General features: G+C 50.6%; 1 protein-coding gene across 2 annotated transcripts; it reads left to right on the forward strand.

The window, feature by feature from the left end:
• Positions 1-16,087, forward strand: LOC114107228 (malonyl-CoA-acyl carrier protein transacylase, mitochondrial). 2 transcript variants are annotated; one of them, XM_027954620.2, is made up of 4 exons: positions 1-455; positions 1,628-1,715; positions 4,807-5,024; positions 6,855-16,087. In XM_027954620.2, exons 1-4 carry the CDS (start codon positions 36-38, stop codon positions 7,302-7,304), a joined length of 1,176 nt encoding a protein of 391 aa, XP_027810421.2. In that variant the 5' UTR covers positions 1-35; the 3' UTR covers positions 7,305-16,087. The 2 variants fall into 2 exon arrangements, with proteins under 2 accessions (XP_027810421.2, XP_071465502.1); XM_071609401.1 differs by lacking the exon at positions 4,807-5,024 and having other exon boundaries at positions 6,855-7,117.
• Positions 16,088-21,553: the final 5,466 nt, after the last annotated feature.

Raw genomic sequence — 21,553 nt, forward strand, 5'->3', positions numbered from 1 at the left:
CGCCACGGTAACAGGCGCTGAGCCGGTGTGTCACCATGCGCGCCCGGGTCGCGCGGGCCGCTTGGGCCTGGGGCTGGAGTGTCTGCTGCCGTCGCGGCGTCTCTAACTTCCCGGTACCTCCGCCGAGCGCGGTGGACGTGGCAGAGCTGCTACGAGGCGCGACGACAGCGGAGGAGCAGCCCTGGGCGGCGGCGGCGCGACGGGCGCCCGGCCAGTGCTCGGTGCTGCTCTTCCCGGGCCAGGGCAGCCAAGTGGTGGGCATGGGCCGCGGTCTGCTCGGCTACCCGCGCGTCCGCGAGCTCTACGACGCCGCGCAGCGCGTGCTGGGCTACGACCTGCTGGAGCTGAGCCTGCAGGGGCCGCAGGAGGACCTGGACCGCACGGTGCACTGCCAGCCCGCTGTCTTCGTGGCTTCGCTGGCCGCTGTCGAGAAGCTCCATCACCTGCAGCCCGCGGTGAGGCCCGAGGGAAGGGGGTCTGCGCCCGGGCTCCCGCCTTCCAGGCCGGGTGCCTCCATAGCTGATGCTGGACAGGTTCTTACCGAGTTCCGAGTTCTCGTGGGTGCCTTGCGCTGCTGTAGGCGGTTGGCACGGTGCTCAAAAGGAGAATCCCTACCCAAGGGGAGGCGGTCCATAGTAAGAGCGCTGTGTCAATTACGTAGCATGTCAAAGATATCAGTTATAAAAGGAAATATAGAGCAGGGAAAGGAGTTGGGACCCGAAGTTGGTCCGTAATTGTTGAATTAATTATTGAATGATTCGTGTCATTGTCCTGATGGTGGAATCCAGGGCCTCAGGAATGGTGGGCAAGTGTTGAACCCCACAGCTACACCCCCAGCCTCTATTAAATGATTTTAAAAGGATTAAGCTTCATCCTTAAATGAAGGATCATTGAGAAGATGACATTTTGAGGTGGCTTCACTTGAAAGTGGTAGATCCATGGCTGTTAATATTGAATAGTATCAAGACAGTAGATGTTAAGCTAATACTTGAGGGTCTTTGTTACAGTTTTACAGCTACCTTGTGAAGTAAATACTGTTATGTTATAGATGAGGAAAGGAGACTCAGGGATATACATAGATTAGTTAAGCTGGCCTCTTGAGTCTTGATAATAACATTTACTCAGTGCTTACTGAGGTCCAGCTCTGTGCTGAGCTCTTTATAGACAACATCTTCACGAAATTCCCTCGGCAGTGACATGAGGAAGGTCTTTCTTGCCCCCATTTCACAGAGGGGGCTCAAGAGAGATAGGGGAGCTCTCCCAAGCTAAGAAATCCAGTCTCTGTGACTCCAAATTCTTGCCTTTAACTTCTGCACTTAACTTTTACATACCTTGTGGCCTGGGAGGCTGCTTCAGGCTGGAACAAGAAAATCCAGAGCCTTGGGTTGGGCTGTATGTTACCAGACATGACTAGGCTTTAGCCTGCCTTACCAGGAAATTTCCTCATCAGTAAAAGGCTGGACACAGTGAATGTCAGGGCCACCTGTTGACCATCTTCTAGGTAGAGCACCACGCCAGCAGAACTTGGGTTATGATGATGCTAAATACTCTCATCCCTCAGGTGCAGAGCCCTTGAACTAAGCTCTCCCAGAGAATTTGACCTCATTTTTTGCATCTCTCACTGCAGGTTATTGAAAATTGTATTGCTGCTGCTGGATTCAGTGTAGGAGAATTTGCAGCCCTAGTGTTTGCTGGAGCCATGGAATTTTCTGAAGGTACACAGACAGGGGCTTAGCTTTGCATGTGTGGGGAGATGATATTGCTGGACTCACTAGGATAAGGGACACTGTCAGAAATGATACTAAACTTACTCAGGAGTGATAGGGAAGGGAACCCAGGAATGGGGTGACATTGGATCTCAAGGACCCTATTTCACCACGATTCCCTTTGAAGCCTGAAGGACTCAGTAGGGATTTCCTTTCTGTTTTGTAATCTCATGAAATCTGCATGCTCTGCTGTCTTTCCCCCCTATCTTGTACCTTTGTAGGCCATTCACACATGCCCATGCCTGTCACTCCTGGTAGATGCTCAGTAGATCTTCATTAAATAAATGGAATAAATTAATATCAGATCCTCGCTGGGCATGGTAGCCAGCCTGTGATCTCAACGACTTGGAAGACTGAGGCAGGAGGATCGCTTGAGCCCAGGATTTTGAAGCAGGCCCAGGCAACATAGTGAGACCCCATGATAGAGAGATTTTTGCTTATGGTCAAATAGGGAAAAGACTTGACATTTCTTTAGAGAAGACACACAAATGGCACACACACACAAAAAAAAAACCACGAAAAGATATTCAACATTACTAAATATCACGGAAATACAGATCAGTACCACAATGAAATAGTACTTCATACCCAGGTATGGTGGTGCATACCTATAATCCCAGTGACTTGGGAGGCTAGATAGGAGAATGGCAAGTTCAAGGCCAGCCTTAGCAAATTAACGAGACCCTGTCTCAAATAATAAAAATGAAAGGACTGGAGATGTAGTTTCATGGTAGAGCACTTGTCTAGCATTTGTGAAGACATGGATTCCATCCCCAGCACCACAAGAAGAGAAAGAGTATTTTATACCCACTAGGACAGTTTTAGATAAAAAAAAGAAGAGGAGGAGGAGGAAAGAAAATAAGCATTGAGAACAATGTAGAAAAATAGGAACCCTCATACATAGCTGGTAGAAATATAAAATAGTTCAACTACTGTGGAAAACAGTTTTGACAAACATGTGACCCAACAATTCTGCTCATAGATATACACCTAAGAAATTAGAACATGTCCACACAGAAAAACTTGTACACAGATTTTTATAGCAGCATTATTTACAATAGCCAAAAGGTAGGTTGATCAGATGAATGTGGATAAACAAATTGATTCGCCAGATGGGAGAATATTTTTCAGTCATAAAAAGGAATAAAGAAGGCTGGGGGTGTGGCTCAAGCGGTAGCGCGCTTGCCTGGCATGCGCGCGGTGCTGGGTTCGATCCTCAGTACCACATACAAACAAAGATGTTGTGTCCGCCGAAAATGGAAAAATAAACATTAAAAAAAAAAAAAGGAATAAAGAGCTGGATGTGGTGGTGCATGCCTATAATCCCAGCAGTTTGGGAGGCTGAGGCAGGAGTATCCCAAGTTCAAGGCCAGGCTCAGCAACTTAGCGAGACCCTGTCTTAAATTAAAAAATAAAAAGGACTGGACTGGGGATGTGGTTCAGTGGTTAAGTGCCCCTGTGTTTAACCCCTAGTGCCCCCCGACCAATTTTTTTTTTTTTTTTTTAATAAAAAGGAATAGAGTCCTGGTATGTGCTGCAGCATGGCTGAACCTTAGAAACATCCTAGGTGAGAGAATCAGACCTAGGGGATGGTGCCTTTTATAAGAAACATCCAGGAGCTAGGGAAGGGGCTCAGGGGAAGAGCACCTGTAAGGCTCTGGGTTCCATCTCCAGCACTGCAAAAATCGAAACTAGAAAAAAATAAATGTCCAGACTGCATGAATCCAATCCTTAGAGACAGCAGATTACAGGTGACCAGGGGTGGAGAGAGGAAGAAAGGGGAATGGAGTGTGGTGGGATCCCCCACCCCATACTGGGGATTGAACCCAGGGTACTCTACCGTAGCCCTTTTTGTCCTTTATTTTGAGACAGGGTCCTGCTAAATTACCCAGGCTGGGCTTGGACCTGTGATCCTCCTGCTGCAGTTGGATTATCATCTGTGACCACAATTTCAATTGTTTTTTATTTTGAGGCAATCTTGCTAAGTTGCTGAGGCTGGCCTGGAACTTGCAATCTTCCTGCCTCAGCCTCCAGAGTTGCTGGAATGACAGGCGTATGCTACCATGTCCAGCTCTACCACAGGCTCTTAGTAATATATGTGCTGCACAGTTTCTGGGATGAGGGACTAAACCCCATACACGTGTCTTAAGCGCTGAGTACATGAGGCATATCACAGAGAAAGCTTGTGGACTTGACCTTGGGGACCTCCGTTGCCCGGCAAGCCTGGGTGGGTTCTTTCATCTCTTTTAGATGTAGTCTGCCCTTCCCTTCCCAGGAAGTAGACCTAGGACCTGCAGGGGTGACTGTAGTCACAGCCATTCTCACATCACAGTCACTGGCCCTGCCAGTGGGGGCAGAGCCCTGTTCTCTCAACATTTTTATTCATGTTTTATTGAAATTCATTTACTTGTTTATGCTTGTACAGTAGCCCATGTATCTGTTGGTTCTTGATTGTTTTGTTTTTTTCAATATGATTTCTCTTAAACAATAATAGAAATTCCTAGTCTTCACAACAACCCAGGCAGATGGGGTGTTATGGTCCTCATCTTACTAACCAGAAATTTCAACCAGTCAGAGGTTCTGGGCAGTGCAGCTACCATTTGCTCTCTGTCCTTACTGGGCTGCTCAACATGGCTGAGATGTTGACATCAGGGACCAGACAATTCCTTGTTTGAGGGGCCCTGTCCTTCGCCCGGTAGGATGGTCTCTCCTGGCCTGTACCTGTCACCTGTCAGTAGACTCTCCCCAAGCTGTGACAAGCAGAAAGTGTCTCCCGACCCTGCCTGAGGTAGAATCACCCTGGTTGAGAATCCCTGTCCTCCACCACCCAGGTTTCCAGGTAGGAGGCCCCTCAGGCTGCCACGTAGTGCCAAGGAGGACCCCTTGCTTTGGACAGCAGAAGTAATCCCTCTGCATACAGACACAAACAGGTAGAACTGCGGCCCTGTGGGCTGTAATAAACATCAGTGTCAACATCTGTCTGGGCCTCCCTCCTTCATTGTGTGTTTTGATTTTTCCAAATGCATCTCTTTCTGGGTAGGTCTGTATGCAGTGAAGGTTCGAGCTGAGGCCATGCAGGAAGCTTCAGAAGCTGTTCCCAGTGGGATGTTATCTGTCCTCGGCCAGCCTCGGTCCAAGTTCGACTTTGCCTGTCTGGAAGCCCAGAAGCACTGCAAGTCATTGGGCATAGAGAGTCCTGTGTGTGAGGTGGCCAACTATCTCTTTCCTGATTGCAGGGTGATTTCAGGACACCTAGAGGTTGGTGTTGATGGGAACCCCTTCATAGGGCCCAATCCAGCAGGGCAGGCAGGAGTCGCTGTGTACCTGTGAGGCCCCCATGCTGGAGTGGGTGCCCAGCCAAGCGTGGTGAGGGGTCTGTGTGGTAGAGAGTGCTGCAGAGGCAGAGGTCAGGAGGCTAGGATACAGCCCACTGCACCCCAGTAGAAGGGGTCCTGAAGAAATAGCCCAGTCCGCATGTAAGCTCAAGGGACTGGATCAGGCAATCCCCTGGGCCTCTCTGGACGCTTCTGACCTGGTTGCTTCCTTTGAGGAAGAGCTGCTCTCTGTTGGATTGCTCTGCCTCACCCTGCTTTTCAGTAGGGGGTCTGGTTTTGCCCACAGGTGAATTTCCTTCCCCTTGCTGTTTCCCCAGACATCACTAATCAAGCATCTGCTGTTTAACAAGCACTGGGGGCACTGGGACTGATTAGTCAGAGTTCCTGCTGCTAAAGACCTGCAAGGACAGGTGGTTCCAGGCCAGGGGCAGAGGAAGCATCAGGCTGAACTAGGGCGTGGGGCACAGAATAGGCACCTAAAAGACAAGGAGGAACTTGCCAGGAGGGGGCATCCTAAGCAGAGGCAGGAACCCCAGGGAAAGGATAACTGGGGACCAAGTGTCTTTGGCCTCTGAGTGAGTGCAGCAGAACCCACATGAGGGCCTGGTATGTGCAAGTCTTACCTAGTGCACCTCCCCTCCGCCCTGTGCCACAGGGAAAGGAGTCTCTCTCGCTCTCTTTTTTTTTTTTTGGATACTGGAGCTTGAACCTGGGGCACTCTCTAGCACTGAATTACATCCCATCTTTTTTTTTTTTTTTTTCCTTTTGTTAAACAGGTTCTAACTGAATGACAGAGGGTCTTGTTGTGTTGCTGAGGCTGACCTTGAACTGATCCTCCTGCCTCAGCCTTCCAAACTGGAAGTATCCTTATTCCCATTTCACACTCAGGAATCTGAGGCAGGAGGAGATGCAAGTGTTTGGAGATGACAGAGGCAGATGGTTTTTTGAGAAGGTTCTTGCTAAGTTGCCCAGGCTGACATCAATCTTGTAGTCCCCCTGCCTCAGCCTCCCCAGTGGCTGGGATTAGAGGCATACACTACAACACCTGGCTAGAGTTAGAATTTGAACCCAAGTCTTTCTCACTGTGGAATCAGTGTCCTCCACCTGATCATGCCCAGATGGTCCCTTCTGAGGGCTTGCTCTAGGCCCAGGTCCTCAGATGCCCCTCTAAATCAGTCAAAGCCCACAGGGCCTCTTATGACTGTTCTGACTTGATGGGCAGGTCAGTTAATTGGGGAGCAGCCCCGAAGTGTCCAGGAGAGGCCCCTGGTCAGACAGGAATCTCTTCCACAGTGTCCCTGCCACATCCTATCTACTCTAGGTAACGACTCCTGGAAGTCCCAGGTTTGTTCGGCACCCAAGGAAGTGCAAAGGACTCAGGGAAGAGAGGGCACCTGAGCAAGAGGCCCCTGTCCACCAGTTGATATCGGGAAAACTCCTTGAGTCTGCTAGGCCAATGCCTGGGCCAGGGGGCATCCGTAGAGTAGCCTGCTGAGCCTTTTGATTGAGACTTTTACTCCTGTGGCCCTAACCTGGGGCTTGAGTTGGCTTAGCAACCTTGAGCAGGTTCAGAAACCTGACCTGGAATGTGCTTGGAGACCACAGATGCCATGGAGGTGCCATGCGTGGCTGTCCACATAGATGCAGGTCATAAAGATAGCGTAGGCGTGGTGGACGGCTACAGGGTTCTGGAGGCCTCTGCCCCTGGGGTCCTTCCCAAGACCTCCTGGCTGAGCCTCTTTCCCCCCCTCAGGCCCTGCGGTTTCTCCAGAAGAATTCCTCCAGGTACCACTTCAGACGCACCAAGATGCTGCCTGTGAGCGGTGGCTTCCATACCCGCCTCATGGGTCCCGCTGTGCAGCCCCTGGCACAGGTTTTAAAGACAGTGGCCATCAGGAAGCCGCTGGTGGCCGTCTACTCTAACGTCAGCGGGAGCAGGTACCTCCACCCCACGCACATCCGGCAGCTGCTGGGGCAGCAGGTGGTGTCCCCGGTGAAGTGGGAGCAGACCATGCACGCCATATACGAGAGGAGGAGGGGCACCGAGTTCCCCAGCACGTGGGAAGTGGGCCCTGGCCAGCAGCTGGGGAGCATCCTGAGGAGCTGTAACCTGAAGGCCTGGAAGGGCTACAGCCACGTGGACGTGCTGCGGGCCAGCGAGGACCCGGACGTGGACCTGGACCCCAGCGAGTCTCCCCGGTGACTGCTAGGGGCTCGAGACCCTGGGCAGAGCCGGTGAGCTGGGCCGGCCCTCCCCGCCGCCGGCTGCCCCGGGATGGAGAGGGAAGGTGGGCCCGTGTCCAGGGCCATGTGAGGAGCACTGAGGGGGGGGGTTCTTTCCATGATGCACCCCACTCCTCCTCCTCGTGAAGACCAAGGCCACCTGGGCACTGGGTACCTGCAGAGCTGGATGCCTGCCGCCCCTTCAGCCAGGCAGGGTTTGCCCCTGCCCTGTGGATGCTGAGGACACGCCAGCATGGCTTCAGCCAGGCCGGAGCCAGAGGGGCCCTGCACTGCCCTGCAGCCTGCCAGTCACCCAGGGCCAAACTCCTGGCTCCTTTGTCCCTGAATCTAACAGGCTTAGGATCTAAGTGACCTTGGCAGCCACACTTTCCACCCCTCACTCAACTGCATTCCTATAGCCAGGGAGCACATGTTAAGTCCTGCTGTGTGCCAGAGAGCAGGTGGCCTGGGCCCTGGCAGAGCTCCCTGAGCAAGCTGGGCACTGTGGTGAGCTGAGGCAGGGAGGACGGCTGGGCCCTGACCCCCCCAGCGAGCCCCAACCTCTTTAAGAAGTGCCATCCATGGTCACACTGGTCACTGTCTGTGGCCCCAGGAGCCGAGCAAGACTCTCTGATGTCCAGCTGTGCAAGCTGACATTAAATACCAGCCACTCTGAGCTCTGCACCTGGTGTTTCCATCTCTCAGTGACAGGGGGACATCTCAGTGGGAATGAAGTCCCTGGATTGTCTTAAAACACGACTGTTACTTAGGCACAAGTCACACCCTGGATGGGGGCTTCTCATTTTCAATTCTATAGTGTTTCTGCCCAGGACCCTGTTGGCCTCTGGGCAGAAACCGTCCATGTATGGGCCAGTCCCCCTCTGTCCTGGCTCCAGGCCACTCCATGCCTGAGCAGTGCTTCCAGGCATCGTGACCTCAGAATGCCCCCCAGGTTTCCCTGCAGCCCTGGCTGAGGACCACTGCGGAGTCCCCCCAGAACTCAGTTCTCATCTCGGCCTCCTCTGAGTATCATCCAGGGCATGGAGCCCTTTAGAAAGGACTTTTTATTTCCTCCCTTTTGTTTGAAGTCGGGGTCTGGCTGAGTGCAGTGGCGCTGCCTGTATTCCCCACAGGGAGTCAGGGTCACCTTAACCCTCTGTGGGCACATGATGGGCCCCTCATGCCTCCTTGGTCTGAGGGAAGTCCCTCCACTGTCCCCAGACAGCCTGCACCCCAGCAGGCCCAGTGGCCATCCCTAGGGCCAGGTCCATTCCACCACCTTGGCTGGCCTAGGGCCTGCTCCGGGCTCTGCTGTGTGGAGGGCTTCAGGAATCGAGGCACTAGGTGACCAGTGGATTTTCTGAGCCATTGTTCACCAAGACCCGCCTCCACACAGGGCAGGGCTCTGTGTGAGGTGGGTCAAGTGTGGAGGGAATGTGCAGTGTCCCAAGGCTTGGGGACGGTGAAGACGCTGGGCCCTGCTGCAGCCAGGGATGGGTGGAAGCAGCCTGAAGCCAGATGTGCAGGCTGCAGCTGGCCTGTGAAGGGAGCAGCCTCGCAGGCAGCCTCCTGGGCTCTGCCTCTTGCCCTCTGGTGGGTGCACTGCCTGGCATGAGCACCAAGGTGCCAGCCCAGGGTCACAGCTGCGTTGGTGAAGAGAGGCTGCAGCCACCTGCCTGTGTCAGAGGCTCAGCCAGGTCCCTGTCCTCGGATGGTCTGTGGGAGATGCTGTGGTAAGACCCTGGCCTAAGTCAACTTCTACCTCCTTTGCCATGCCCAGGCCACAGTAGGAATTAGGGACTATGGGATGTCTGTCTTGAATAATCTGATTTATTGCCCTCAAATTTTTGGACTAATCTGTAAGATCCATCAGGTTTTCTTACTGGTAAAATCAGGGTATTGGGGCCACAACTGTTGCTCAGTGGTAGAACTAGTCGCCTAGCATGTGTGAGACACTGGGTTCCATCCCTGGCACCACATAAAAATAGAAACAAATAAAATAAAGTTACTGTGTCAATCTACAACTAAAAAATATATATTTAAAAAACATCGGGTATTATAAAGGGGCATGCTGGGTTCAAGGAGGCCATCTTTAAGCAGTCCTGTATTGCAGGTTGTAACCCTAATCTCCCTTCAAGAGAGATCAAGTATTGTTTTCTGTTGTTTCTCCTATAATTTTTAGTTCAGTGTGTATTGGGGTAAACTTTAATCCCTTTCAATTTCTCTCTTTTGTCCAGATCTCAGGAAGAATCTTTTCTTCCTCCTTGGCAGTTAGAAGGTCAAGGGGAACTTGAATTTCCCTAGGACTAATTTTCAATCTGATTCCTAGATGGCCATTAAGTCTCAACCTAAGAGATTGTCCCTGTTTTAGGCACAAAGAGGAACTCTTTTGGGGTCTATTTTTGTTATCTTACTTGGGTCTTTTAAAAAATGGAGACATTAAACTGGGCGTGGTGGCTCACGCCTGTAATCCCAGCAGCTCTGGAGGCTGAGACAGGAGGAGCTCAGGTTCAAAGCCAGCCTCAGCAACAGTGAGGCACTAAACAACTCAGTGAGGCCCTGTCTCTAAATAAAATACAAAATTGGGCTGGGGATGTGGCTCAGTGGTCGAGCACCTCTGAGCTCAATCCCTAGTACCCCCTCTCCACAAAAATGGGAACATTAAATCTTTCCTCTTCTACTCCCAACACGAGCAGCCATCTGCTGGACATTGGTATATGGGTAAGGTGACGTGCTTAAAAGGAATGAGCTGCCCCAAGTCAGTCAGGAAAGGCCTCTTTTCCCCTTTGGTTCCCAGTTCTTGGTAGAAGCCCTTGGGTGGGGGAGCTCCTGGCCTCTGTCATCTTCACAGGTCATGAGGGGTGTCACCTTGTCCTCCCTTTCCCGTTCCGGGCTTTCCTTCCTGAAGTGCCCTTCCTTCAGAGCAGCTGTTTTCTCCTTTTCCCTTCTGCGGTCCTTTGGCCTGTGTCTCCTAGGGTATCTTGATTAAAAGCCCTTTTTGTCCCCAATTTTTTAGGGCCCACTTTTCTTTGGCTTACTTGTTCTCTGGTAGAGAGGACAATTTGAGCCTTTTGTCTGTTTCTCTTCACTCTTCTTTACATATAGTTTTTGTGATTCCCTCAATAATTAGTCTAGATTTTATCCTTCCAGTTTTCTAGTTTCTGGAATTTTCTAGCAATATCAGGCCAGCCATTAGTCACAAAGTGTAGTTTTAACATTTTTGCCCTAAGGGGCCATCAATATCTACTCCACAATATCTCCTCATCTGCTCCTAAAATCTACCCAAAACTTCTGCTGGCGCTTCATCTTTCCCTTGCTGAACATCAAAGCCTTGGCTTTTCCCTTTACAGTTAAATCTCTGTGATCTCCTGTGGGCCCTGTGTATTTCATAATTATTACCCCAGCAGGGCCCTTGACTTGGGCAGGCAGAACCTGATCTGGCTGCCGACACTGTTCTCCAGATCATTCCCTGTCCCGTCCAGAAAGTAAAATACTCAAGATGGACATAAGCTTGGTCCAGGTGTAAAGCTGGGGGCCGTGGAATTGGTCTAAGTGGTCTGTAGCCCCATGGTGTGGGTCTTCTCACAGACCCTTTGGTTCCTGTTTTAAATGTCTCACCTCTACAGTTAAGGCAGCATTTACAAATCGGATTTCTCCACCCCTGAGGGAAACTTCCCCCTAAGGGTCCAGTGGACAGTACCAGGGAAAGATGAGATGCTGGTTCCACATGACAGGAGGGGGTTCTGAGTGTCCTTTTATCGTTGTTTCAACTCCTTCCTTAGCTTTCACAGCCAAGGATACAGAAGGGTGGAGGCGTGGAGGCCCCTGGATGGGCTCAGATTCCTCCAGCTTTCATTGTTGGACGATATTGGCCTTGAGGAGCGCTCGGGTTTGAGCCAGAATTTCAGCCACCAGGCTAGGGTGGTGGAAGATTGGCTGGGGATCCCACTTGTTTGGCTCCCCCTCTGGCTTTTAGGAATCTTAAGGGGGAAATGACCACAGGTCCTTTTCTTCAGGAGAAGGTAGAATCTATTTCCTCTGGTAGAACTATTTTTTTTTAATATTTATTTTTTAGTTGTAGTTGGACACATGCCTTTATTTATATATGGTGCTGAGGATCAAACCCAGGGCCTTGCCTTGCTAGGCATGGGCTGTACCACTGAGCCACAGCCCCAGGCCTAGAACCAACATTTTAACATAAGGCCCAGAGGACTCTCTAGGGGAATGTTGATGTCTTTCCCCTGCCAGTGTTCTTTTTCTCTAGAATATATTCTTTATTCCCATCAAGCTTTCCTGGGGCTGGCCTCCTGTCCCTGAATAGAGTTTCACCCTCCTGGCTGCAGGCTCCCTGCACTCCTCCCCCAGATATCTGGCCAGATGTCCCGACCACCAAGGAAGTACATTTTTTCCTCCCTTAGTCTGCTGATGGATCTGGTCCCCACGGTGCTTGCTGGGCCCTTCCTGGTATTGCTGATCCACTTTTGCTTTGGGGTCTGGCCTCAGAGATCCAGGTTTCCTCCCCGACCCTGGCCCCCTAGGCAATGTATGGAGCCCCACGTTACATCCCCAAATTTGCTAGAAATACCGGATGCCATGAGAAATCACACATACTTGGAAGTAGCTGGGCAGGGCAACTTTTACTTCTGCAGAAGGGTGTGCTAGGAACAGACTGGCAAGCAGGCACACCTGGGTGGAAAATCCCAGATTTTATCCCTAAGGGAAGCCCTGCCCCTTGTTCTGCTAGGGATATAATCTATAGGACTGTCTAATTTAAAATGGGGGGGGGGGGCAAGGTGAGGTCTCTAGTTAAGGCATTGTGACTGGAAGATGGGGCAAAGGGAGATCATATCTGTGGTCTGCGTTCCTGCCCACATATAGCATAGCTGCGAGGTCTAGGCTGGGGAGCGCAAAGTGGTTACAGTTTAACCATATGGTTTGTGGCTTAAAATGGCTCCACCTAACCACACATTGTGAAGTTCTAAATCACAGGAATGGGATTTTGTTACAGACTGAAAAACTCAGATACAGGTTTAACTTCCACAGAAAAGATCATTAATCTTACAGTTGAAACGGGGACCGAATCCCAGTGGGGACAGGTGCCCTATGCTATCTTCCTTCCTTTAGTAGGCACAGAGCTGGGTCTTCTGGGCCCCGGGCTGGAGGGGCACTACCGAGCTCAGGACCCGGTCTGCATACAGCTAAGGTCGGAGCCCCGAGGGATCCAAGCCCCGAGGCTGCGCAAGAGGGCGGCGCGAGGGTGACAGCATCGGGCCTCTGGACGGAGCGCACAAGAGCCACCCATTGCACAGATGCGCAGGCTGAGGCACGCGGGGCCGCGGCTGGCACGACGCGGGGTGGGGACATGGAGCCCCCAGCCAGATGGGACTTTTAGAGCCAGGGTCTTCAGACATCCTCCCTCAAGGGACTTCCTCGGGACATGCCGGTGTGGAATGGGGAGGGACTTAGGTCCTGAAAGGAAAGTGACCACAACACTCGGAGCAACCAAGAGATCTTTTTGCAGAAGTTCAACAGAGGAGAAAAGAGAGAGAGAGGAGAGCATGCGCGCAAGGGAGACAAAGAGATCAAGAGAGACAGCAAGAGAGAGAGGGGCCCAGCAGGAGGGAGTTTTTATAGCCCAAATCTAACGGGGCCTCTGGGTCTGCAAGCTGCCTTGTTGGCACAAGGGAGGGTTGAGTGTTCAGCCTTGAGTGGGGGTTGAATGTTCAGCTTTGAGGCAAACAGGTGATAAAGGACCAGACAGAGTGGGGTTTGAGTGCGTGGGCCATCCTGCAGCTAACATTTGTTCAGCCTGCCCTGCAGATAACATAGTTCAGCCTGTTCTGCACCCAACAGGTCCGAGTCCCCGGACCTTGGTACATGCCCTGGTCTGCCATCAGCAAGTGCGTTTGGCCGGTGCCTGGCTGCGCTCCCTGCGCCCAGCACCAGCTAAGCGCGGTCTCGCTGAGTTGCTTAAGGCCTCACTTAGTTGCAGAAGCTGGCTTTGAACTGCCAACCTCCTGCCTCAGCCTCCCGAGCCACTGGGACAGGTGTGCTCCACCGCGCCTGGCTAGCCCTGGGCTTTTTTCATGCCTGTTTTACCCACATGGAAAGAGGCTCCGCGAGGACCCAATGGCTAAATGAAGAAGAAGCCAGCATTCAAAAATCCGTGCCTTTAGGCTGGTACTTGTGGGAATTCGAGTTCTTTAAACCCGTGTGCAAGGTCAAAACTGCTTCAAGCTCCTTAGAAGCAGCGCAGGGCGCACCTGCCCTGGAGCCTAGGGGCTTCCGCTTGGCAAGCGCCCTGCTGCCTGGCTGTCCACACCCTGCCCTCTGCAGGAGTGGGGCCAGCTTGCCCTGTGCTGGGCCGCGGGGTCGGGGAGGGCACGGGCAGATAGCTCACGTGGAGGCTTTGAACTCAGGATCCTCCTGCCTCAGCCTCCTCAGCCGCTGGGATTACAGGTGTGCACCACCGTGTCCAGCCATTTCTCCACTCTCGATGCTCAGGCTGCATCTGCAGCCTTGAGAGAGCATCATTTTCTACCGTGTGCTGCAATCCTCTCAGGAAGACTGGATGAGAGGCTGGCTTTCTTTCAACAATCGTTTCTGTAAAACTTCTTATAATGCTGATTAGGAGGGGCAGGGGACAAGGAATAAGTAGGCACCCAACAAATCTAGCCATAATCACCCCATAATTGTTGTAATTCCTCCTATCCAAGAGAACCACCCTGTGATGAGGTCGTTTGTGTCTGGTCCTCTAGTGGGCAATTTTTATCACACAACCTGTGATCTCCAAGATATAACTCTCCCTGTGTCACTATTTGCAAGTGATAGTTATTCAGGTTGACTTTTCCACTGACCCCTCCAAGGAAGTTATCTAAGACCAAATGGTTCTGGCATGACTTGTCTTGGTTGAGCCATAGTATTGAGGGCCTTTACAGGTTCATTTGTTATAATCTCTAAAACAGCCTGTAGTGTGACAATGGGATTCAGCATATAGATAGGAGTACAATATCCCCCAAACCCATCTTCTGGCCATGTGGCAGGCCCATGGTGTTGACCGTATGTCCTGGGGGCCAGTCATATCTTTCCAGTCAGTAGAGCCCTTTGGTTTCTCTGGGTGCCCTCTGTTTTATATGTTCTCCTTTAGATAATGGGAGCAGGAAGAAATATGGTCAGATTGTTCCTAACACATTCCCCGGAGGAAGCACAGAGCACAGAGCAGGTGTCTTTCCACAAGTCCAAGATAATCCTTCTGGGGCTCGCCATTGGATGTCGGCACTGCCATTATCCCATGCGTGTTGGAGGTGAGAGAAATTAGACAGGGGTTAGGTTTGGGCTCTGGGTGGTTTGGGGAGCCACCTTTGGGTCTTCTGAGCTGTCATATTGTAGAACCTTTGGTGTGAGCACATCAGGTTCCCAGTAGTGGAGTTTGAGGTACTGTATTCCGTCAGTAGATTGAGGGTGCCTAATCTCATTGTGAGGCTCCAACTGTTATGGGCTGATTTGAAAACTAGGTCAGACTTACCTCATTTTGTTCATACACCTCATCTTGTGTGAAATTGGCCCCCTTCCCCATGAGTCCATTGCATAGAAGCTGACTCCACCCCACCACTTGCACCCTGACTGCAGTGGTTTTGAACTACGGAGCTAATACAAGTTTGTCTTCCGATGTCCTGAAGGGCAATTTCTGAGAATATGTAATTTTCCACTTTATGAAATATGTCTTGTGATTATAACTGCCCCTCCCGCCCCCTTCTTTGTGGTGGGTGGTTCAGTCCTTATAAGCTGCTTTCTACCCCTAATCAGAGTTGAGGGGGGCAGAACTGCTTGCTTCCTGCTTCCTCAGCTCTGGCCAGCATAAATCCTTTGTCTTTCCTTCAAAAAGAATGGAGTTTTCTCTGGGACTTTGGAAGAGCACCATGACACACAGGTCTACTTCTCTAGCCTGCCAAGGCCACATGCTCCCATATTTGTTCCTCCACATACACAACAAGAAGTCTTTAAGCTTTATGCACTAGTTTCTGCTAGAGCTAAAAACAAGCTTTTAGTTTTGACAGAGATGGGCAGTGGGATATTTTCTGTCTCTCTCTAAACCAAATGAAAGATTTGGTGAGAGGCAGTCTGAAGTGTGATTGTGACCCTCTGGAACTGTAGCAGAGTTCCAGGGTCAGTGCCTCGCCTGTGGGGTATGCCAGTTATTCCAATTAGGCTCACTTGTAATGTGAATGGTGAAATTAACTGGGTTGTAGGCTTTAGTTTGGCAGCTATTTTGAAGGACAGCTATTTTGTCTCCTTCATTCCAGGAGTCCAGGACTCACATCCAGAGTAGGTACAACAGAATTCATCTGCATTGCACCCTCTCCAGGAGGACAGGACACAGGTAGCTCACACATATATTTACTTTGGAGCCTGAATTCTTGTTCCCAATGTTATGGTTTGGATGTGAGGTGTCCCCCAAAAGCTCAGGAGACAATACAAGAAAGTTTAGAGGAGAAATGATTGGGTCATAGCCTTAAGCTAATCAGTGGGTTGATTCCTGATTCGATTCATTGAGTGGTAACTGGAGGCCAGTGGGGTGTGGCTGGCGGAGAGGGTTCACTGGAGGCCTGGCAAGTGGAGATCTCTCTGCTTTCTGGTCACCATGTAGGCTACTTCCCTCTGCCACACTCTCCACTTGATGTTCAGCCTCACCTGGAGCCCACCTTCTAAGGACCAAGACCTTTGAAACTGTGAGCCTTCAAATAAACTTTTCCTCCTCTACAATTGGTCTGATCAGGTTCTTTAGTCACAGCATTGAAATTGCTATTACACCCAGTATAGGATTCCACATGGTATCGTGGAAGGCCATGAATTATTCACAGCTTTACAGTCATCAAAAAGAGTTGACACTGGTAATTTCAGATTGGTGATTTGGGTCCAAGTAATTATGATGGACAGACAAGGCTAGACACCCGAGGAATTTTCAGGAAGCAGGTTTAATTATCCACAGCCATCTAGAGGGGCTACTGCCAGATTTCTAAACCCTGGGTCTGGAAATTGAGATTTATGCTCAGTGGGTGGTTATAACAATTATTTTTTTTTTCCATATTCTTAGGTTGGACAAATTTGCATAGCAAATTCTCTCTCTTGAGACAGTCTATTACCCCATTTGTCTGCAAACCTGGCATTACAAACCACAATGAGCTCTCTGCAAAAAACCCTGTTGACATTCTTTGCAAAAATCTTGCCAACAAGGAGAGAAGCTTGTAGGTTAGGATTATAATAGGGGCCTTTTGGGGTGCTACATCAATTAGAGGTCATCTTTCATGATGCCTGACCTCTAACCACTACACAGTTGGTGAATATCATGGATCAAAGCATATCTATTAGTCCCCAGGTTTACAATGGAACACATAGTTTTGTTGCGAGTGCAACTTTTAGGAATTTCTCTCAGGCAGGAGAAATGAGTGGAATAGAGCAAAGTTCATGAAACTCCCTAGTCTGACCTGACCTCCGTGCTTGGATACATGGGTCACATGAGAGATGGTGATATCGGTCAACCGCTCAAAAAACACTCCACTGGGCTGGAGATGTGGCTCAAGCGGTAGCGCGCTCGCCTGGCATGCGTGCGGCCCTGGTTCGATCCTCAGCACCACATACAAACAAAGATGTTGTGTCCGCCGAAAACTAAAAAATAAATATTAAAAAAAAAAAAAAAACACTCCAGTCCAGATTTAAAGCAAATTTGAGAGTCTTTATTGTCTGGCCTGAGACCTATTCCTCACATAGGTCCAAGTGACCCTATGGGAGAAGAGCCTCAAACTGTCTGTGACCAGAGTATTTAAGGAAGAAAACCACATCCTGTGGAATCTGCAAGTTGCAAGCAAGCAGGACACAAGGACTAAGAAAGCAGTTAGCAGAGCAAAACCAGAAAACCACATCCTGCGTGCGAATACAGAAACACAAACTTTTTTAACACCTTAAAAACAGCAGATATGAGAAGTTCACAGGGGGATTATAAAAATGGAGTCACTATGATTATACCACTACATCAGGAGCCTGTCTGTCCTGGGGAGGCATGTTAAATCAATATAGCCATGAGCCTGTATTTGCTCATGGCTATATTGATTTAACCTTATTTTTGCCTAGTTTAACCTATTAGCCTATATTTATCTAGAACTATATTGGCCTACTGACTCATACTTATCACCTTACTCTGCTCTACCTCTTATTTCCTACAGCTTAAATCCTATGTCTTACAGTTACAGGGCTATCCTGCTACTACTTACGCTTACTCCTGATGAACCTATTATGTTCTATGCTTCCTTCTAACTTATCACCAGGGCAGTTTAACATTTCTCATCACATAGTACTTATTTTTATCATCCTATTTATCTTATCTTACTTATTCTACTTACCAATATCTTATACCTATAATCTATAATCTATATTGATTAGACTCAGACCATAACAGTGGAATCTGGCAGGACTGTGGGGGACCAGGTTATTAACAACAAGGAACAGCAGTAAGCACACACACTGAGAAGAGGCAGCAGGATGCAACAGTGAGGAGACATCTGCAGAGAATAAAGCAGTTTTTTTTGAGCAGGTGGTCGACTCCCCACGTTCAGCCTTGAGATCACTGACCAGCTTCCAGCATGGCCAGAGCAGAGCCTTGAGATCGTTGTCTCCTTTGCAGTGTCAGGCACAGCGGTCTCTCCGAATTAAGGACTGTCCTCCATTCCTCTCAATCCTCAGTCACGCCAGTGGGTTTGGCTTTGAGTGGTGGATCCAGAGCCGCTTTGAGAGCACTGGGGTGGTTGATGTTACAGTGTGGGGCCATCTCCACATTGGTTTTAAGGGATCCTTTTTCCAGTCTTATCTAAACCTGGTCCCCAGGTTTGTAGGGGTGAGCAGTCATGCCCAAGATATGGACTTTCTCTCTGTGATCCACTGATGAACCTGTGAGATGGAGGGCCCCACTCCTTGTAGCTGCTTAGGTAAATCTAAGTCTCCTAATTCTTTGGTGTCTCCCTTTAAGCTGACCATCAGGGTGGACACCCATACAGGATTTCAAATGGTAAAAATCCTATGCCTGCCTGGGGTGACCATCTCACTTTTAAGAGGGTGACAGTCAGCATGCCTCCCCAGGACAGACAGGCTCCTGATGTAGTTGACCTCGTGTTTGAGGGTTTGGCTCACACGCTCTACTTTCCCTGAGCTCTGAGGGTGACAGGCAGAAGGCAGTTGCCACTGAAGTTTTACGGCCCTTGCCTCCTGCCGCACCGCCACAGCCACAGCCACTGGTGCCTGGTCTGAGCCCATGGCGGGAGGCATCCCGCGTCTGGGAGTAATGTCTCTCAGGAGAGCTTTGGTCACTTCCCTTGCCTTGTCAGTATGGGTTGGAAAGGCTCCCACGCATCCTAAGAAGGTGCAGACAAAAACGAGTAAGTATTTGTATCCTGCGCTCAAGGTGATGTCAGTGAGGTCCACTTCCATATCTTCAAACAGGGACAGTCCACAGTGCTGTGTTCCGCCAGTATACCAGGTCCCTGGCAAGCACTGTTTGTTTTGTAAGCAGGCCATGCGACACTGGGAGACAGGAGCAGAGGGCAGGCGGACGAGCAGCAAGGCCCCCTGGCCTGGCCAGGTCTCAGGACAGCTCTGCCCGGCTACTTGGCTCCTACGGCTGACAGGCCAGTCTATAAGCTGCCTGTTCTGGAACATGAAGTCAGGAGAGTTGGGTGAGACGCCAACCTGTCTCTGCCTTGGTCTCCCCTTCTTTTGTATCCATTCTTCTTCCTCAGGAGAGGACCTGGGCACAGCCAGCATCTCTGGGACTAGCAGGCATTTGGGTTGTCTGCGAGCTGCCTCTGGACAGCCTGATAGGCAGCATGGCGGTTCCCTTTGGCCACCCTGTGGAACCTCTATGGTAGCCTTTGAAGTGGACAACTGCTACCTCCTTTGGCTCTCAAACTGCTTCCAGAAGTTTTAAGATTTTGGCTTGGTTCTTGGTCCTTTTTCCTTCTGCAGTGAGCAGTCCTGTTTCCTTGTATGAGGCTGCGTGGACACGTACAGCATCCAAGGCGTACCGTGGGCTGGTACAGATGGTGGCTCACTGGTCTTGGCTGAGTTCCAGTGTTCATAATTCTGCTTTGTGCTGACCACCCTCAGGGAGGTGCCTCTGCTTCCACCACCCCAGAGTGGGACACCACAGCATATCTGGCCGTACTCTGGCCATCTACCATGAAACTGCTTCATCGGCATACAGGGACCAGGGCTGGGTTTCGGAGTGGCTCTTCGGTCGCTTGCTGGGAAATATGTCACCCAGTATTTCTAAACAGTTGTGGGCTGGGGACCCACCTTCATCTGGCAGGAAGGTAACTGGGTTTAGAGCTCCTACAACTTCCAGTTTTACCTGCGGACTTTCACAGAGTAACCCTCGATAGCGAGCCATCTGAGCAGGCGTGAGCCAGTGATGAGCTCTGCTGTTCATCAAGGTGATGAACGAGTGCGGGACCTTAACCTCCAGGCCTTGTCCCAGTGTTAGCTTCTTAGCCTCCTCCACCAGCAAGGCAGTGGCATCCAGAGCTCTGAGGCAGGGTGGCCACTTGGCTGCAACAGAGTTAATGTTTTTAGACAGATATGCCACTGGCCTCTGCAGAGGTCCAAATTCTTGGGTCAGGACCCCCAAGGCTGTTCCGTTCTTCTCATGAACAAAGAGGTTGAAACCCCTGGTTACATCGGGAAGCCCTAGGGCTGGGGCCTCAGAGATTTTGTCCTTGATTGTTTGAAAGGCCACTTTCTGGCTTGTTCCCCACTTAAGGGGAGCCTTCTTGTGTCCTTTTAGACTCTCATACAGGGGTCTGGCCAGGTCTGAGAATCCAGGAATCCACCTTCTGCAGAACTCTATCTTTCCTAGGAATTCCTGGAATTCCCCACGAGTGGCGGGGGTGGGGATGGCGCAAATTTCACGTTTCCTTTCAATCCCCAGCATTTGCTGTCCCTGCGTGATATCGATGCCTAGGTATCTCACCTGCCTCTGGCAGATCTGTGCCTTTTTCTTTGATACTCGATACCCAGCCTCTGTTAGTAGGGAAAGGAGGGCCTTTGTTCCTTCTAGGCATTGGGCCTGCGTTGAGCTGGCCAGCAGAAGGTCATCCACATACTGTAACAAGACACAGTTTAGTTCCTGTGCAGGGAATCCAGCCAAGTCATCAGCTAAGGCTCTGCTTAAGAGTGTATGGGTGTTCTTGAACCCCTGAGGGAGTCTTGTCCAAGTGAGCTGTTCCTTAGTTCCTGTGTGTGGGTTTTCCCACTGGAAGGCAAACAGTGGCTGACTGACAGGTGCAACCCGGAGGCAAAAGGCAGCGTCCTTTAAGTCCAGGTAAGTAAACCACGCGGCAGTAGAGGGGATCCGGCTAAGCAAGGTGAACTGTTTTGGCACTGCCGAGGGTAATGGAACTACTACCTTATTTATGGCTTTTAGGACTAGAACTGGACGGTACTCCTGGGTCCCTGGTTTCTTTATAAGCTTCAATGGAGCATTCCAGGGAGACTGACATTTAACCAAAACTCCATGTTGACGCCATCTGTCCACATGAGTCTGGATTCCTAGCAGGGCCTCCGGGGGAATGCAGTACGGTGGTAACTTCACAGGCCTAGCTCCTGGTTTTAGGTCAATCACAATGGGAGCGTGGTTTTTGGCTAGGCCTGGGGGGTTCCCCTCGGCCCACACTAGTGGATATTCAGCCTCTAATTCAGTAAGAATGATGCTCTCTTTGGCAGGGGTCATAGTCAAAGAGGAGGGCCATCCTGCTGATTGTAGCTGGGATGACCCATCAGCAGAGAAGGAAATTTGGTTCCCCGTCAAGGGAGCAGGGCAGTCAGGTGGGTAAGGAAATTCATGCGCTCCTAACTGGCACTGTTGGGGGCCATAGAAGGGCCTATGGGTCTGAGTGCCTGTGGCCCTGATGTCAGTGATTTCCTTTCCAGAGAAAGGGGCTAGGTGTTGAGTGACCACTGAATGTTCAGTGCTACTATCTACCATAAAGTCCTTTGGTTGGCCCCCTACTCGGATTCTGACCGGAGGCTCCAACTGGAGAGAGCCAGGTTCTCCCTGGTGGGGCCTTGCCCCAGCTGGGCTGGTCAGGTTTGTGCCGGGTGGGTGCGGTTGATAGTGCCCTGGTGGGCCTGCAGCTTTGGTTCTCTTCTTGAGGAGGTGGGGACATTCACTTTTCCAGTGTCCCC

The sequence above is a fragment of the Marmota flaviventris genome, chromosome 3 (assembly GCF_047511675.1).
Source record: "Marmota flaviventris isolate mMarFla1 chromosome 3, mMarFla1.hap1, whole genome shotgun sequence".
Lineage (NCBI taxonomy): Eukaryota > Metazoa > Chordata > Mammalia > Rodentia > Sciuridae > Marmota > Marmota flaviventris.

Excerpts from the sequence above, each read along its gene's own strand:
- LOC114107228 (XM_027954620.2), top strand. The coding sequence starts at position 36 with ATGCGCGCCCGGGTCGCGCGGGCCGCTTGGGCCTGGGGCTGGAGTGTC. Across the intron at positions 456-1,627 it reads TCCATCACCTGCAGCCCGCG|GTTATTGAAAATTGTATTGC; the intron begins GTGAGGCCCGAG and ends CTCTCACTGCAG. Across the intron at positions 1,716-4,806 it reads AGCCATGGAATTTTCTGAAG|GTCTGTATGCAGTGAAGGTT; the intron begins GTACACAGACAG and ends CTTTCTGGGTAG.